We start from the raw sequence: 18,864 nt of genomic DNA, 5'->3' as shown, positions 1-18,864 counted from the left end.
TTCTAAGTCATGAAGTCATCTAATTCATGCAATCTGAATTTCACTAGCCCAACCCTATGTATACCAAATGTACTATTGTGTTTGGCTTATCAAATCATCTCATAATATCATTCTTTATCGGCTATAAAAGTTGATTATATTAAGCCGACAATACTTTTTTCATAATCATTATCATTATCATTAATTATATATATTTAGCAAAACACAAAAATATAAGGCAAATGTGAATATGAGGTTGTCCCTTATTCAAAGTTTGATGAAGAACCTCACATGTCAGCTTGTACAGAATTGCACATGAATTTTATGACCCCCGATAGACCCCCATGAATTTTACGATAAAAATATCGGATTGTGAATGATTTATCATCTAAGCTTGAATGAGGGACAACCCATATTCAACTTCCTCATAATATAATTTATATGAATTATGATCATAGCTTAACAAGGTTACGGATTTTACTCCAATGGATATGGCAATAACAAAATCCAAGTTCTTAATCCTTTACTTTATCCTTAATTATGATCCAAAGACCCCTTAATTATGATAGTTTAGAATTTGCAACTAATAAAAGTTATAGTTTGAAGGAATGAAGTAATGGTGGAATGATTTTATGATTTTATTGCTTAATTGAAAAAACGTAATATAGAGTCCCTATTTATAATAAGATAATGTAATTGTCTATCCTTAAAAAGAGGCCTACTACTCCACTAACTAGAATACTTATTCAAAACATAAATAATGCATAAAATAAACATGATAATAGGGATCCTCTGATACGTAGGAAAGACCAAGTCACCAACTCTTCAGCCACTTTTGACGTGGGAGGTTGAAGTAGTAACTTCATCAAATTAGACCTTCAAGCTTGATCAACTAGATCTATACCCGGTCGTTGACCGGGTTCGAAACAATATATAATTATATATAGTTAAGAGTAGACAAAACATATTGAACTTTATATATAAATATGAAATAAATAACAAAAATGTAAAGATCCAACTTTTATTAATAACGCGTAACATAAAACGTTGCACACCCAAACGTAAGATGAGTGAAAAACATATAAATTATAGAAGTTCAAACAAATAAATTGACGGTGCAAAAAGTAAATGAAAAATATATAAGGCTACGTACTTTCAAGCATATCATTAGAACCGCCAACTTCTATAGTAACTTCAACCATGGAATCATTAGCATCATCAATTATCTTATTATCTATATCGTCAATAATATCTCCAACATATGAATTTTCACCTTCCATAGTAACATTACTAATCATGTACATTCACCGATCTTATTAAATGATTAATAAATACAAAGTTACCTTTAAAATTTGATTAATTAATAATATAATTAAAAAGTTGTCGTATTTCACATAATGACAATCTTTGCAATTTTAATTAGTAATCTAAGTGTCTAAAAGATGTTCAACTCGTTCATGTAAGTAGTAAAGTCTAACATGTTATACATATACATATACATATTTTCAATTCTTAAATGATATCACTTTTTACAATTACAATGGTAACATATAGATGGTATTCCCACAAAAACTTATTACAAATGTTATGTATAGAAATAAAGTTTAAAAAAGAAACTTAGATGTAAAGAAACACTAACCTTATGAAAAAAATTACAATTTTGCAATGTCATACATATCAAAATAGCATTTAAACATTTGATAAAAATCAGTTATAAAAAAGAACTTTAATTGTAAATGAATATGAGCTTTGGTGCTTAAAGCTTGAAAGAGAATGACAGTCTTTATTGATAAGTAAATATAAAAATGAATTAACACAATATATATATAACCTTGTGGTGGGAAATTTTTACTTTGTAGTAAATAAAATTTTTTGGTGGGAACACTTTTACTAATTGACTACATGTATTGACTAATTGTATTAGTGTAATTTTGATTTTAATTGAAGCAGGAATTGTCGTAAAACCAATTGTTTAGTTAAGGTACATATTTTCTACTCTTGCGTCCTAATTTAAATGTCTAAATTTGACTTGTTGAGTCTTTATTTTCTAATTTTGACCGTAAGTATTTTTGTTTGTATAATATAATACTTAATAAAAGTTATATCAACGAAAAGTACATCTAAAACTTAATCTATTCATATATTTTACATCAATTATGGTATAACACACACGAAACAATTTACAGTCAAAATTATGAAAGAAAGACTTCAAAAGTCAAAATTGGACATTTAAATTGGGACGGATGAAGTAATTAATAAGATAATTGATTTTATTTGAAATATGGATTTCATAGTATAGTTGTCTAATTTATTTAAATATAGTAAATTTATTGACAGTATTTTTATATTGTTTGTTTTGGTAACGTTGACTCTTTTTTGAATGTAGATGTCAATTACATTGATGTAAATAATTTCTAAAAATGTTGTAGACATTAAATAGATTTATAAGAATTTTGCCTATAGGTATTTTATTAACGTTTAGATAAAATCTTTCAAGTGTAAAAAAACATAATTTTAAATTAATATCTTTTATGTTGTCTATGTTTTGTTGTTATCAATACAATGTTTGTATTATACGTAAAGTGGACGTAAATAAATTTAGATATTTTAAAGAAAATAATGGTTCGATTTGAATTTAGAATGGATGTGATATATTTTATTCAACTTTTTGTGTAAATAAGGATGTATGTATTAAATATATTTTATTCAACTATTTTCTGTAATTAACAAAGTGTATTAAATACAATCATCATTTAAATAACAAATTAATTGATTTTTACTATCCATTATTACGTTGTACATGGCATGATTTCTAAATCAAACTTAAGTTGACTTCTAAAGTTAATTAGTATATATTGACACGTTACCCGCGCAATGCGGCAGTGGTTATGGCGGCGAGGGTGTGGTGGTGGAGGTGACTGTTGGTGGTAGAGACGACGTCGAGTGGTGTAGATAATTGATGATGTAAATGATTACTTGATATATTTTAAAAGATAAAGGACTCATAGTGTAATTAAACCATTAAAGACATTTTAGACAATTTCTGTCATGTAACTTTCAATAATGGGGTTATTTTCTTTCTCTACTTGGCTTGTAAATGTTTATGAATCTTGTTACACGGATCAAATTAGAATGATATATAAATATATAAAGGAAACAACAAATGCTTAAAATATATTACATAAAAATCATTAGAGCATTAAAAATTAAGATACTAAAACAGCCAAACTTTGTTTCATTGAAAATAAAAATACTTAAAAAATTAAACCATCAACAATAAAAAAATCAAAAACAATATGAAATCAAAAGTTAACAAACTTATTAATTAACATAAAAAATGATATATTAGTCTTCGTCTATTAGGCGGAATACATTCTTCCTCTTGAGCTTATTGTTCTTACGTTTGATCAATGGAATATGATCATCATCTGAAAGCGAATCCCAATCAAAATCATCATATAAAAGTAAGAGAGATAATAAAGAATTAGATACATTTTACATAAGAATGTTCATCTAAAATCTTATGACGATCAACCTCATCCTACAAAAGAAAGGATAAAAAACTAAGTTACACATTATTCTTTTTTACTAAAAGTATTAGTTTATATAATGTTACCTTTTCATCGCCTCGATCCTTAACATTGACGATTTGTTGCAATTTCATTGATTCGAGGTTTGCATCACGGTTTCTTAATTTGTCTTGTAATGAACCCTCGATTTCTTATTTAAATGATCATTCTTCAAAAAGTTGGTGTCGTCGTTCAGGATGTTTTCATTAAAATCAAATGAATCTTCATTTTTCTTTTCATTTTTTATGTCGTCGATGTTTGCGGAGTCCTATAAAAAAACATGAGTAACATCTTATGAATGTAAAAACACATTATATTCTTCATTTTGTTGCTTGAAAATTTCTTGATCTTTTGGTTAAAAAATATGTTGCATTCAAATGAGAAGAAAGATGGTGCTTTTTATAGTGCAAATTGCAAAATAATACTCGTATAATATTATATATTATATATTATAATGGGAATGGGAATTAATTACATAATTATCATTAGCATGTATGGTTGTCTGCAAGAATATATACGCGTTTACAATTAATATTTGTAACCAAAATTATAGTTGTCTTATATTGATAAAAATTGCAATTGAATTTTCTATTTGGAGGGGTCAATCTCGTGGCACTAAGACATTGAGTTAGATTGTATGCGTATGAGTTAAAGTTGTGTATAAGTTGACAAAGTTTCTGCATTTATATAACATTGACTTTCACTTTTATTTCAATGACTTAAATTGTTTTTATTTATATTTTCAATGGTCAAGATCTACTCTTAAAATGATTTTTTTTCTCTTGGCTATAGCCATATATATATATATAATAACTTGAAGACTATTACTGTTATCACTAATCCTCACTAAGAAATAGTGATTAATCAATATCTTGAAACTGGATTAACATTATATTTTCGAGTAATGAGAAAGAGATGTGAAGATGAAGATGAGATCGGGAGGTCGAATGGATGAAGAGGTAATTAAGAGTTTGAGTTCTCCCCCATAAGATGAATATGGAGTTCCCCAATTCTCAAATGTGTGGTGATTTGTGCAACATATATATTAGGCTAGTTATCAGATGCACAGCAGATAGTGAGACATGATACGCATTAAGATATAAGAGCAAACGTCATGGGCACTCTCCCTCACGAACATACGAGCTTTAAGCGAGCAATGCTGAGTGCTCTAAATTTGATATAGCCTTGTTTTAATCTCTACTAACAAGATCCCATCCCTTGCTGGAGGGGTAATTTCAAAGAACAATGATGGAAGCAACTCCCCAAGATGGTTCATCTTTAACAAATTCTCCTTAAAAAATTACACATGATAGACCAAGATAAATTTCATCTTTTCATGCCTATCATGTAGTTGTGCAGAATTGCAGATGGAGCTTCAAGCCTTCAATTATGGAAAAACCAAGGCCAGTTATGAGAGCATGAAAGCGTTCAGTCAAATAATGATGGCTGCATTACTTCATTCACTGTGGTACCAAGTTCCTGGCTTAAAGGAGACTTATGAAGGGCCAAGGAAGTAATCATATAGGACATCACAGGCTTATAGCTCAATTTTAAATTTTTAATCGACATTTTTAAGATGCCAATCTGCCATATACAACCAATCCATCCAATTACAAATATCAGACAATCAATATAGCTAGTCATAAGGATATTTCTTAGCAAGAAACACCATTTCCTTGTTATCAAGGAGGGAAAGGCAAAGCAGCATTCAAATGATTTAAAATATTTTAACACGAAAAGGTAAACAAATGTTGACAAGCACGTTTTGTGTTTAACCAACACACTGTAGTTGTAAGGACACACCTCTCCTCATGCATAGTTCAGGCGGAATACGTCATTGTAAACATAAAAGCTTCCTTGTGGTGTAGGCATCAAATGGAACATCTGCACATAACAATGATACATAAAAGGTTATAAAACTAGAAGTTTAGAAGCATCAGCTGCATATATACAACTTCCTAATCCATGTTACTGTTGTCATTTGTCACATATGACTTCTTCTATTCTCGTATCAAGGAGTGAATATGAGATGAAGATAAACATACTGTAATCTCTTTAAATTATTAAATAAATAAAGTTTCGGGTAATCTCTGGGAAGAGATCAGGCATATGGCCATTTGTTAATCAAGATCATTTAATAAACAAACTTTAACAGGAAACTCAAATAACAATATCCTCAAGAGTCTATCATAAGCCATAACAAAGAGTATATGCTAAAATCTAATTCTATTATAGCATATCGATGGCTAATCTTTTGGTGGACAACTGGACATAGGTTGTTGGTCTAAAATGACGACTGATACAATGGCTGGTTCACCTTTTAATCTTGCATTTGTCAAGAAAACAATTTGAAAAGGGGGAACATATAACAGCTCAATATACCAGTAATAACATGCACACCATTCCAAGATTTATCAAATGATATCAGCAAACGACATAATTTAATGACGTTGCAACTTGATACTAATTAAGTTATCAGGAATGAAAGTACCACAATAGGTCAATAGCTAACAATAGCCGCTAACTTTATTCCGCACTCATGCAAATTACAAATGTAAAATCATGATGAACAGTATACAAATGTAAAAGGAGTGTTACTTTGACCGTCTTTCTTCTGTCACATCCATTTCAATATAAACAGTATACTAATTATCACAGTATTGAGGCATAGGACCCAAAAAATGTTTGGAACCAAACAAGAAATTCAACATAACAAACACAGTATATCAATTTAGTAACCAAATTCATCTAGTAATGCGACTAAAGTTTCTTTTGCAATGAGTATGTGATTTTTTGGCAACACCTCTGATCCTTCCACCAACATTAGTCTAATGCCTAAACTCCTTGGTATCTGACTATCTGTAACTGCCTAAACTGGCGGGTGGCGGCTGCTGCTGCTAATATTGTCAGCAGGGCCATACAATGAAAACAATTCCAAACTTTGATGATACAGAATTAAACAGATGTATTAAAAATATTTGTCAATGTGCACAATAGCGGGCAGTAGACACAATAGCAAAAACAGGACTACACGTCTCTATATATAGTATGCTGGAAAACATTTTCTTCGTGTATGGTAATCAATGAGCAATATCACATTATCCATAACTTAAATATTAATATGGAGTCTGGACTAATCAACAGATGTGTATCAATGGACAAAATTATTAAGTGTTTGATACTTTGACAAGCTCTAAATGATCACTTTACAACATACCACACCTCAAAAAGACAAAAGCATAAATATCTAAAGCTATCTAAGGCAGCTCAAAAAGGCTCATCATTCTCCCAAAACTACAGTTCATATGTCTGACGATACAACCCATTTCAGAGCCACCATTCCCATATTATACTATTATGGAAATCCTAGCAAGCCTTTACAGATGAAATTAGTCTACCGGTGGGTCCTTCTAAGTTCTAAGAACACGTAACAGTAAGTAAATACCACATTAAGGCTAGTCAATGAGATTGCCAATCCATCAAAAAACAAATAGATTTGAGCGGTCATTCATATATAGAAACGTTGGTGACTTGTAACAGAAACAAAAATTCAGCCACATTTATTTACAAACAATAAAGTGCGCCGAGGATACTTTTATTCCATTTTTGTCATATACTTCATTTCCGCTTTTTACCACTTTCACCCAAACGCACTTGCACACACATACATTATTCTGGCCGAAGGTCCTTCTGGAAGCAGTGTCACTACCCCATACCCCGCTACATGGTTTTGGGTACAGTTTTTGTTATTGTATATAATTATATACAATCTCATTATACCGAAAACTTAATCGAGTCTAACATATAAAATTCTGGCCACTAGTCCTAAACATCTAGCAAATACCATAAATATTCAATAATAATAATAATAGTAAGAAATTTATCAGATCAAAATCGCAAACAAAAAAAAAAAAAATGTATAAGAAGAGTGAAATACCTGGCTGAAGTTAAGAGCGTGTTGTTCACCGGCGAGTTGAAGATTACCACTAACGAAAACAAGCATACCACCAGCGGGACCAGATGGCTGGCAATCAACGGTCGTGATGTTATGTTTACATTGCTGGAAAGGAAGGGAAGTTAGCTTGGCGACGATGTTTGCTGACCCTTGGATCTTTTGACCTTCAAAAGTCAACATTGAAGCATCCTGGTACAGGTTACCCAACCCAACCCGATTTGTGTCGAATGTTGAGTAGTAATGTTCCACGAATGCTTTCGATAACGCGTCTGGATCCATCCCCCTTTGATTTTTTTGGAATTTTTCGCCTTACAGTTGAACTCCCCCTCTGCCCTTTTCCCTCCCCCCTCTCTTCTCTCTGTATATAATATATATATGTTGTATGTATATGTGTGTATGTAAAAACTTGGCTGAAAAAATAAGCTAACCCTGATTTGATTTTGAGGTGAAGTGAGGCTGAGTTGGCTGTGGGTCCTCTTTTTATTTACTCATGCCCACTATTCTACTCTTTGTTATGTTTGTTTTTATATTTTTTTTTTTCTAAGGATTATTACTTCAAAATATAAACAACTACATTATATATAACAAACTTTCAAATGTTGTGCATTATATGTATTTGAGTATATGTGACAATCACATTAGTTGCTGTTTATAAATCTTTGATTGATTGAATACATACAATGCACAAAATTTGAAAGTTTATTACAACATATGATAAAAGTTGAATACATACAATCCATGTAAAGTTGTTTACATTTAGAAGTACTAATCCTTTAAAAAAATTATATATTCTTCTAATAATTAGCTTTTTGAAAACGTTAAAAGCTAACAAGTATAATTTACTTATTTTCTATCTTAATTATAGCTTTTGATTCCATCAAATGTTATAATAACATCAAAAGATTGTTTAACAAACATTATCATTTTTTTTATTTAACCGTCATATTTCCGGAATCCGGACTCTTTATATGCTTCTTGGAAATTATATATGAAAGGTGATATATGGAAAGTGATGTGTGTAAGATAATCATTATTAAACTGATATTTGTAAGAACTTAAAACATTTTCAAATTTATATGCATGTGAGTCGAATATTATCCGAAATCAAGACAAGAGTCTTTTGAAAATAGTTAAGTTTCTTCTACAATTTAAGTTGTATATATGGGGAAAAAGAATTGTTGAACTCAAATTTACTGTTAAATACTTAACTATTAATAAAAATTTATATTACAATCATGTAAAATCGTTTTGTATAGTTAGCTTTTTTTTTTCTTTAAACGATGTAAAAGATATTATTAAAAGCGACCATACAGCAAGATGTTAGATTTCAAAGATACAACAAGTACTTTAAAATGTATATATCATAATAAATAAATTTAAAACGGTGTTATGTTTATTATCTCTCATTCTATATTTATGAATCTTATCCGTACGATAAACAACAATCAACGATTTGATAATTTCGACCATCACACGAAGCCAGAGGTTGTAGTAGCCAGCTGACTGCCCGGCTAAGGTATGGTCAACATGATAATTTAATAAACATCAACTTATGAACTAAAGATCATCCGCACATAATGCATAATTGACGTAATTTATTTAGTAATATTTTTTTTCATATGTTAATGACAGTTTAAGTTTAGTTATGTTATTTTCTGATTTGTTGTATAGAGTGTTCGATTGCATAGGTTTGCTTAGAAAGTTAGAAGTTATTTTATAATTAATCATCAGTGGATTGTTATACCATATGTCACATGAATAATATGTGTACTACTTCACACAATTTGATTAGAAACATAATTAAATTAGAATACGTTATTAGGTGGATAAAACATGATGATGTAAAGTATACTGAGAAAATGCAAAAGTTTTTTAAAGTAAAGAAATTACTTTTAAACAAATTTTTCATAATTAAAAGATGAGATGGGAATTATGAAAATGGAAAATGACAGTTTTTAAAAGAAAACGTCGACAGCAGGGTTCGAACCTGCGCGGGCGAAGCCCAACAGATTTCAAGTCTGTCTCCTTAACCACTCGGACATATCGACTTTGTTGATTCCATAGTGAAAACTAAATTATCTTATTGACTGAAAAGGACCATAACTTTTGTTCAAGTCGTTATGTCCAATTATTGGTTAGAAGATTAACCTTTTACACATGTAAGGATAATTATAATCATTTATTTTTCGTATTAAATGAAGTTAAATAGCTTTTTCACAATAAATTATTTTGACACAGAAAATTACAAATTATTAGTGGCTGTTGAAATAATCTCATATATGGTAGGGATAAGTGAAAATCCCAAATTATAAAACCAAGCCGATATTAATATTGTTGGTATTTGGTTCAGTTCTTCCATTCCTGTTTATGGTGGTTTATTCATGTTATGGAGTTTACAACTTCGTATCCGTATGAACGGGAACTTAGGTACAAAACAGTATAGCACCTAAAAACAATGGTATAGAACCTGTCTAATTAGTTCGGTATTGGCTTTGAGTTTGGTGATAATTTGGGATTAGTACTAAACAGTATCGGTAAGGTTTACTTAGATTCAATACCGAATGTCATCCCAATGTGGCAATAAAAGTAGTATGGAAAAAGTTATTATTAATGTCGAAACTACATAGCATATATATAGGGGTAGACTGGACTACGGGTTAGTTATTTCCATTTAGTTTAACTTTTTCTTTTGAAAATAATGTATTTTTTATTAGTTTTACTAGTCAAGCAAAAATGTGATACGTGTCAATGTAACTAAAACTTTGAAAGATTTTCTAAGTACAAAAGTTATAAAGATGTACTTGTGCAACCATTTGAGATAAATAAATGATCAAAAGTGTCAAATACTCTTAAAACCGTTAAATAAGGCCAAAAATCCTAAAAAATTGCTAAAAACGTAATAATGTAGTCATTATCTTTAGTTTACACCGATACATCGCTAGTGGTAAAGAAATCATGATACGAGTTGCTTTGAGTCTGGTTCTACCACCAATTATATATTACAACGGAAAACAAACATGTTTGTTTTATATGATATAACTTGGAATAAAATGACTCATTGGCTCATTGCATATAAATTGTTATTTCTTTTGTAACTGTCAATTTAATTCATCAATCAAAAAATAAATTGTTTTTACTTTATTCGTATTGTAGCTTAGATAAAGTTATTCGATAAGATGTTTAAAATACTCTTTTTAATATGTAATTATTGGTTTTAACAAAAATGCAAAAGTATCTCTCTATTTTTGAAAAATAAACGGGATAACTATTTGATGAAAAAATAATGAAATATCGATAGAGATTAAAAAGAGAAATAAATTTAGTACGTGATCTAGTCGTGAAGATAAGAATGTTGTCACATAAAAGGGATAGACATAAAAGTTTAATCACACAAGATATAAAAGAGTAGAATCATAAAAAGAGATTAATCAATTTATACAATGGAAGCTATCGGAAACAATATAGCTAGACAAAATTGTTTGTCGAGAGTGGGATTTGAACCCACGCCCTTTCGGACCAGAACCTTAATCTGGCGCCTTAGACCAACTCGGCCATCTCGACTTTTTATTAGTTTCTTTAAAGAGATTACATATGAACAGTCTTGAGTATAGCAAGTTGAACCTATGAAACGCAACGTGTAAAAATTGAATTAGAGTATGAAAAGCTGTCAAAACGATACTTAAACTAACTTTTAATGTTAACTAGTGACCTTGTTTCTGATCCACTTTTGAAATTTCATCAATCACCATTTGGATACTTCAACCATCTCCAAAAGATAAATTTATCTACATCTATAAAACAAGACAATATAAACGTGGATATACAAAAGGGGCTACAATATCGACGACTTGAATAGAGATGGCATGAACAATGACAAGGTGAACGGATCTGCAATTAGCTATGCGACGCAAAGTATTTTCATTTTTTTTTCCCATTTTCTTGCAAAAAGTGGGACCCATGAAAGTTTAGTCGCAAAATTCATCGCAAGATTTTTGCGTCCACTTTTCTGCGACACATTTTTCGCAACGAAATTTTCTTCACAAGGGTGAAAATTTTTCCGACACTTTCAATAGTTCAAGGTAAAAAAGGTAATTTAGTATAATAAAGTTTAAAACTTACAATCTGGCCCCCTCCAAAAAATGGGTAATAGACTAATATATCTAAAACTTAAAATGCGGATAACTTGGATTAGTTGCCTTGACAAACAACAATATTACAACTAAGAACTACAAACGTTTTATCTGATTGATTGATTAGATGGATGAACCTATAGTGGATCATGAAGTCCTCTATAAAGGCCAGATGCGTTCGACATAACTCCTAACAAGATCAAACCGAAGGCTAAAAGAGTGGAGAACTTGATGGCCGAGAATGAACACCAATTGCTTCATACTTCTATTCTCCATATCATAGATAGGTACATTGGTCACATCCGTAGTCAATCGACCATTGTGATATATAATGTCCTTCGGTAACATTAGATTTTAACGGGAAAGGGCCATCTAATAAAAACCAAGAGTTGGAGAAAATATGCTATTCGTGGTTTCCCTCACACGATCATGACAAACTACTCCTGATAAGTAATAAGCCATTGATTTTCATGAGGAAAGGGCTGGTTGGATTTCACCAAATTCATACCTTTCTTAGAGTATTGTTTCAACATTTCACGAGGAATGGCATTCGGAGGCAGATTCATTTTCTTAAATACTATGTTTGGTACCAATGCTCACCACTAACATAACATCAAAAGGAAGATCCACATCTATCTTTCTCCATGAATGGTTTGACATAGAGAATCATTATCTTATAGTAGTCAATTTAAAAGGTCTTAAGGATTAAATCCCAAGCATTCTGATATTCAAAATCTTATGTTCATTTTTATCACTCACGGAATCCAAAGAAGTAACATATATGCACCTCACCATACACAGAAGTCAAATCAGGAAGTTTGTAAACCTTACGAGTGCTAGGGTTTACAACAAAAGCAAAATAGTTCTTAATAATTTGTAAGTGAAAGATATAAAGGCAAAGTATCAAAAGTGATAATAATAATAATTAAGAAATTAAAAGGCCACAGAAGAAAAGGACATGTATGTTAGAAGAATGAAGAAAGTGACTTTGTTGTTCTGTATTTTTCTTGGAAGCTCCTTTGACAATGAAGAAGGGACATATTTTTCGGATATAAGACGTCTGGTAGGTGAAAAGTAAGGCCATTAAGGATATGTCGCCTTCAAAGACTTCTTGCTCGACATTAGCCAAAAGTCTTTTGCTATGGTGAGATTTCATTCTGTAGCATTTGTATCGATTTCATTGAGTTGATATCTCAAAGGTAGCGTAGGACCGAAGGGACTTTGGTCTAGCATTGTTCGAGGTAATCGTGAAACCAAAAAGTTGTGCTTGCAAATCTCATTGTGAACAAGTTTGTAAATATGTTACCAATAAGCAAACAGATGAACAAAACCCATAATCAAATATAAAACTCCGAGATGCAGATTAATTATCTTATATTTTAGATATACACGTGCGACAACAACAACAACAAGGCCCAATCCCTGCAATCGCGGTATGGGGGAGGTACGACGTAGAAAGTCTTGCCCCTACCTAGAAGGTAGGTAGAGAGGCTACTTCCATAGGACCTCTGGCCAAAATGGGAAAAAACGTTAAGTAAGAGGGTGTAAGTAACATACCTGTTGGTAAGAGCAGAGGAGTTAAAGCGCAAACCCAAAAATACATATTGTAATTATTCCAAGAAAATCATCTTATATTTAATCCTCAAATATTAAAAAGTTCAAATAAAACATGATTTAATAATTAAGACTCAGTATCATCTTATTAAAACAATATCTAATCAAACAAGATGAAAACTTGACAGCAAATTAGTTAGGTACTTTGAGAACCCTCCTTAATTAGCAGTTGATCATTTGCTGATGGAATACCTTATAATGTAGGACGCTAATTAGTCCTTGTTTCATTCCTCTCTTACAGGAAACATGCTTTCAACATAACTTTTAACTTGATCGAATATTACAACACTGTTGTAATGTCGAAATTCATCACCAAGAGTGAATTTTACCCACTTAGTACATCTAGTCTGGGAAAACACATAATCTGGGAAAACACAATCTCTTCCAAATTAGTAGAGCCTAATGGGTAAGGGCGGCAACCCAAAGTACTATTCCATGGCACGTATAGAGGAACAATTTCTCTGACCCAAGTACGATTTTCATAGTCTTGTAACATCCAAATATGTAATTCATTGGTTTTACGAAAACAAACAACTCCTAACAAGCCATTGATGTTCATGAGGTATGGTTGTATCACATTACCCTCCTCCAAATCCAATTCACGTGGAACGTTCATTACAGAAAAAGTCTCTGTTCTCAAGTCAAACGCTAAGATTACACGAAGTCCCATGAACATTGTCATATGTATTACATTATTGACACAAACACTATTTATAGATTCAGGGAAGCAATGCATCTTTGCAGTCATACCAACAGGAAGCTTTTTCAAATTATTCGTGGGAAAAGATTGATCTTTTCCCACGAATAATTTGAAAAAGAGTATACCATAAACTCAGGCGGTGAGGTATTTGATTGCACATAGTTCAAAATCTTATGCTTGTTTATGGACTCGTCGAAACCAAAAAAATATAAAGTACGAGTATCGTAAGTGCTATAAGGGAAAGTCAGCTCGTAAGATTTACGCGTGCTAGGATTGATAACATAAGGGTAATTGGCATGGGGAGTCTTGTTGCTAGTAAATAAGACTAAACCATTCAGATGTTGGGATTCAGACCTGTTAGGAATGCAATAATCGGTCAAGAAGTCAATGACCGGTCCACCGTTATGAGGGGCAGTCTGGAGATAGTGTCGTTTGCTTGTGCAGTCGTAAGCAGTAATTAAGAGAGATGTGTGGTTGCTTTTGCGAGTGAAGTGGAGTTCAGCGAAAGATGGATGGGATATGAACGATAGCCATTGTTTCGAAACTGCGCTGAATCGGAGAATGGATTTGACAGGGAGTCTTAACACAATCTCTTCGATGATTTCGGTTGGCATTGGTATTGAATTTTTTGCTGTTTTTTGAGGTGGTTGTTGATCATCATGATCATCATTTGTCATAGTTCAAAAGGTGGTTTTTGCTCTTCTTGTTTTACGGTTAATTTCTCTGAAGTTCAAAATTAAATCCTGTTAAATAGGATGCGTCGGATTGTTTATCATACGATTAGTTAAGATTTGATATCTTTAATAATAATAAGATAAGATTATTGTTTCTTTTGATAAACTTTGATTATCTTCTATGTTTTATACACGGCTATTTGATTGGAAAGTACTCCAAATTGCTCCGGATATCTTTTTTAGGACCGAACTTTTAAAATGTCTATTTAAAGGGTTCAAACCGGCAAAAACGGGCCCGTGATCAAGTAGCCGGTTATCTTTTATTTTTAATTTCATTTTCTATTTTTATTATTACTTATGTGGATATTCCATGTCATTATATCATATTTAATCATTTTTCGCTTGCACTTGCAGCACCAATAAATGTTAGCTTGTTTAACTAATCCCAAGTCAACATACGAGTAATTAACTTGTTTTATTGCCAATGAATCCCTGACAAACAGTGAAGAGAAGAAAACATCACAATACAATTTGCACCATCACAATATATTTCGACAATCTCATCATCATCATCATCATCTCCACACAAACACGCACATCAAGATTTTATTTTTTGATAAACCCACTTCAACAATGTCATCATCACCATCTCCTTCCCAACCTTACCACCACCACCATAACCATTGTTGGCTCAACAAATGCCACCACCATCATTTTCTGCAGGCCCAACCTCCGCCACCATAAACCACCGTTGCCACCACCATAACCACCGCCGTCGGCCCAACCATCATCACCATCATCCCTTCCCTTCTGGTTATCTTTCATCTTCTCTTCTTTTTCTTGTTTAATATTAATATTGGGGATGGAAACCCACAACAAATAGTGGGTTTTAATGAGATTTTGTTTATTTCATGAGATCTCGATTTAATGAGAATTCATAGATTGTATCATATACAACTAATACGAGTATTAATTTGAATGATTATTGTTTTAATGATAAGATTTTTTGTTAGAAAAATTGAAATTTAGGAATGATATTATTTGGTGAGTGATTATTTTGGGAGTGATAAAAGATCTAATCTAAACACATATATATGTGCGAATCTGGATATCTTTTGTGGAAGAGATTGTGAAGACATGAGGATATCAAAATGTATGATGATTAATGGATCACTTTTTATTTTTCCACACATAAATATGCATAGATTTACGGGTATAGATTGAACTGATATTGATATATATTATATTTAAATGGGGTCCTAAGACACATGGTTGCCATATAAGCAATAACCTGCTCCACATCAGCGTTTATCCGGTAAAGTCTCTGAATAGAAGTTTTTGCCGGTTTGAATCCTTTGAATAGATATTTTAAAAGTTCGGTCCTAAAAAAAAAATTCGGAACAAGTTGAAGTATTTTCCAATCAAATAGCCCTTTTATATAATTAGAGTTTAACTTCTTCTTTTTTTTATTTTGCTAAGTTTGAAAACTATATATAATCCTTGATCGTCTTTCAATCTATTTTTTAGCTAAAATGTTTTTTGATTTTTAGATGGTAGTATTATCTTTACCGAATATAATTCGAATTATAATATGATATATTTAAAAGATATGTATATCCATGAAATTCAAAATGAGGTACCATTTCCGACTAAAGGGGTTACAATTTACAAAGTAAGAATAAGTGAAATATTGACAGACGACCAACAATTTATTTTCCTATATTATGAGGCTAATTGTTAGTAAAAGTTGCTTATTGTGACTGTGTCCTAGTCGAAAAAACTAAAGTAGACACGATTAACATTAACTTCGAAAGATTATGTAACCACTTTATGAATTAACTGCAAGCTGATGAAGAAACTTAAGTTTGAAAGCTAAGAAAAATAGGAAAATGATTACCTGATTATCATCTGAAGTCCTTAAAAATGCCAATATGCATCGAATACTTACACAAGAAATCTCAAAAAGTCTATACAAGTTATAGAACACAAAGAAATATGCCAAAAAGACAAATAAAAATTAAAAATGTGACACGTATACAGAGCAAGTTTCCATCAAATACTCCCAAATCATTACTAACAACTTCAATATTGAAAATTCGTGAACTGGTTAAATTCATATCACATTATTAAGATAGTATTAGTTTCCATATTAGTTAGTTTACAAATTATTAATTTCCATGTATTAGGTTAATAGACTCTATAAATACAACCTCTTGTAACCCTCATTAATCACAAATCAAATACAATAATCTATAAGGTTTTTCATGGTATCAGAGCCATAATCCGACCACCAAAATTCCGGCCACAATTCCGGTCACCAAAACCCTAAATTTATATACAATCTGTCACTCTTTAATTTTCTTCTTTAATCGTCGAATTAGATAACACCTCCACCACCATTAGCTTCGGAATAACAATCCGATAAACCCTACAAAATTTCTCAGCCGTCGGACCACCCACACGCCTCCACGCGCCGCCATCATCCCCGCCGGAATTTTCATTAATTCGGCAATTACTCCCAAATTCCGGCAATTCATCCCTCACCGCCACCACCACTGTTATCCTTGAAGAATTCCGGTCAAAACCCACCAATTTGATTTTACATTCGCCGCCGTTGACTGCCGTTGACCACCATTGACCGCCGTTGACCACCATTGACCGCCGTTGACTGCCGTCGCCGAAACCCTAATTTTTCCAAATTTTTTTTTTTTCCAGAATTCAAACCTTTTATAAAAAAAAAGCCATTACAAAAATCCCATGGCAATGCTTGCTTCCATTACTCAACAAGAGAAAACAACTCACAATTCTCACAAGTTTGCTTTCAAATTATCACCAACGAATTATGGATATTGGAAATCCATGCTTGAGGCTTTCTTCACCACACATGGTCTTTTTGGGTACATAAATGGCACAATTCCGTGTCCGTCTCCAACAATACAAGAAAAAGACAATGACAAAGACAAAGATGTTGCTTCCACTTCACAACCAAACCCGAATCATCCGATTTGGTCATCTAATGATGCCCATATACGCATGCTCGCGCATATGCCCCACAAACCTCGTCTCGGGAATATACCAACATGTACAAGGAAGTACTTCACGTGAACTATGGTTATCCCTTGCTCGCGCATATGCCCCACAAACCTCATCTCGGGAATATACCCTTAAATCTCAACTTTTTCGACTTCAGATAAAGGAAGGTGAATCAACGTCTAATTATCTTACTCGAGCACAAGAGTATGCTGATGCCCTTGCAAATATTGGCGAACTAGTGAAAGACAAAGATCTTGTGATGCATGTTATTACAGGTCTTCCTGATGATTACAACAACTTGAAATCAACAATACTTGGCCGGCCGACCCCCTTGGCATTCTCCGAACTGCACGGGCTTCTCTTAGATCTTGACTACATGGTGAAGAAACCTGTGGCCGATTAAACACCTGCTCAAACTTTCTCGACTGCTACATTGCCACAATCTTCGAGCACTAGTGGAAATTCATCTTCGCTTCCCAGTGATATTATGGAAGCCCTTCAACAACTAGTTGCTCGTCTTGGTTTTCAACTTCAGCCATCATCCAACCAATCGCTACAAGCTTTGTATCAAATAGGTCGAACAATAACCGAGGTAACAATCAAAACAACCGTAGAGCCCGCGGAAATTATCAGAATTCCCAAAATCACGGTGGAGGTAATCGAAATCTATTTTCTTGGGCAACTAATCAAAACACTATATATGGTACTTGTAACAAGTGTGGAATTAGTCATCTCCCGTCACAATGCCCAAATCGGGACCCCTCTACAATGCGTAATAGGCAGCCGTATGCTAACTTTGCTCAGACGAACTATGCTGCATATTCTCGCTCTCCTGCATCAACTTCATAACTTCCTGACTCAGGTTCTAATTTCCATGTTACTCCTAGTCTTTCTAGTTTTGACACGTTTCAGCCGTACTTTGGAGATGACAATGTTCATGTTGGCAATGGTAAGGGTCTTCCTATTTTACATATTGGCTCTTCAACGTTTTATTCACCTAATAAAAGATTTTCTTTACGAGATATCCTTCATGTCCTTGAAATTAAACAAAATCTTCTTTCCGTTCAAAAGTTTTGCTTAGACAACAATGTGTTTTTTGAATTTCATGCAACTTTCTTTTCTATAAAGGACAAAGTCACCCGTTCTGCCCTCCTCACTGGTCTAAGTAATGGAGGTCTCTACTCATTTTGTCTACCGAGCTACCAACCTA

The 18,864-nt window shown here is 32.5% G+C and overlaps 2 protein-coding genes and 2 non-coding genes across 4 annotated transcripts; all 4 read right to left on the bottom strand.

The window, feature by feature from the left end:
* Positions 1 to 5,088: 5,088 nt before the first annotated feature.
* On the bottom strand, positions 5,089 to 7,861 carry LOC122588842 (nuclear transport factor 2B). Its single transcript, XM_043761054.1, has 2 exons — positions 7,486 to 7,861; positions 5,089 to 5,432 (listed from the first exon to the last, which is right to left on the bottom strand). Exons 1-2 carry the CDS (start codon positions 7,780 to 7,782, stop codon positions 5,358 to 5,360), a joined length of 372 nt encoding a protein of 123 aa, XP_043616989.1. The 5' UTR covers positions 7,783 to 7,861; the 3' UTR covers positions 5,089 to 5,357.
* Positions 7,862 to 9,469: 1,608 nt separating this feature from the next.
* On the bottom strand, positions 9,470 to 9,551 carry TRNAS-UGA. The gene has a single exon. It is a non-coding gene; the product is annotated as a tRNA-Ser (tRNA).
* Positions 9,552 to 10,983: 1,432 nt separating this feature from the next.
* Positions 10,984 to 11,064, bottom strand: TRNAL-AAG. Its single transcript has one exon. It is a non-coding gene; the product is annotated as a tRNA-Leu (tRNA).
* A 2,508-nt stretch (positions 11,065 to 13,572) lies between these two features.
* LOC122587640 (F-box protein At5g65850-like) lies at positions 13,573 to 14,624 on the bottom strand. Its single transcript, XM_043759812.1, has 2 exons — positions 14,165 to 14,624; positions 13,573 to 14,039 (listed from the first exon to the last, which is right to left on the bottom strand). The coding sequence occupies exons 1-2, from the start codon at positions 14,622 to 14,624 to the stop codon at positions 13,573 to 13,575; spliced, it is 927 nt and encodes a 308-aa protein (XP_043615747.1).
* Positions 14,625 to 18,864: the final 4,240 nt, after the last annotated feature.

This window comes from Erigeron canadensis, chromosome 2, assembly GCF_010389155.1.
Source record: "Erigeron canadensis isolate Cc75 chromosome 2, C_canadensis_v1, whole genome shotgun sequence".
In the NCBI taxonomy this organism is placed as follows: Eukaryota; Viridiplantae; Streptophyta; class Magnoliopsida; order Asterales; family Asteraceae; genus Erigeron; species Erigeron canadensis.
Note: the sequence above shows the minus strand (reverse complement) of the source record. Positions and strands in the feature narration are given on the sequence as shown.

What these genes read in the sequence shown, in the direction of transcription:
- LOC122588842 (XM_043761054.1), bottom strand. Translation starts at nt 7,782, where the DNA reads ATGGATCCAGACGCGTTATCGAAAGCATTCGTGGAACATTACTACTCA. An exon ending in ACGCTCTTAACTTCAGCCAG is followed by an intron (nt 5,433 to 7,485) that starts GTATTTCACTCT and finishes TGTTATGTGCAG; the next exon opens with ATGTTCCATTTGATGCCTAC.
- LOC122587640 (XM_043759812.1), bottom strand. Translation starts at nt 14,624, where the DNA reads ATGACAAATGATGATCATGATGATCAACAACCACCTCAAAAAACAGCA. An exon ending in TTATAGCACTTACGATACTC is followed by an intron (nt 14,040 to 14,164) that starts GTACTTTATATT and finishes TCGTGGGAAAAG; the next exon opens with ATCAATCTTTTCCCACGAAT.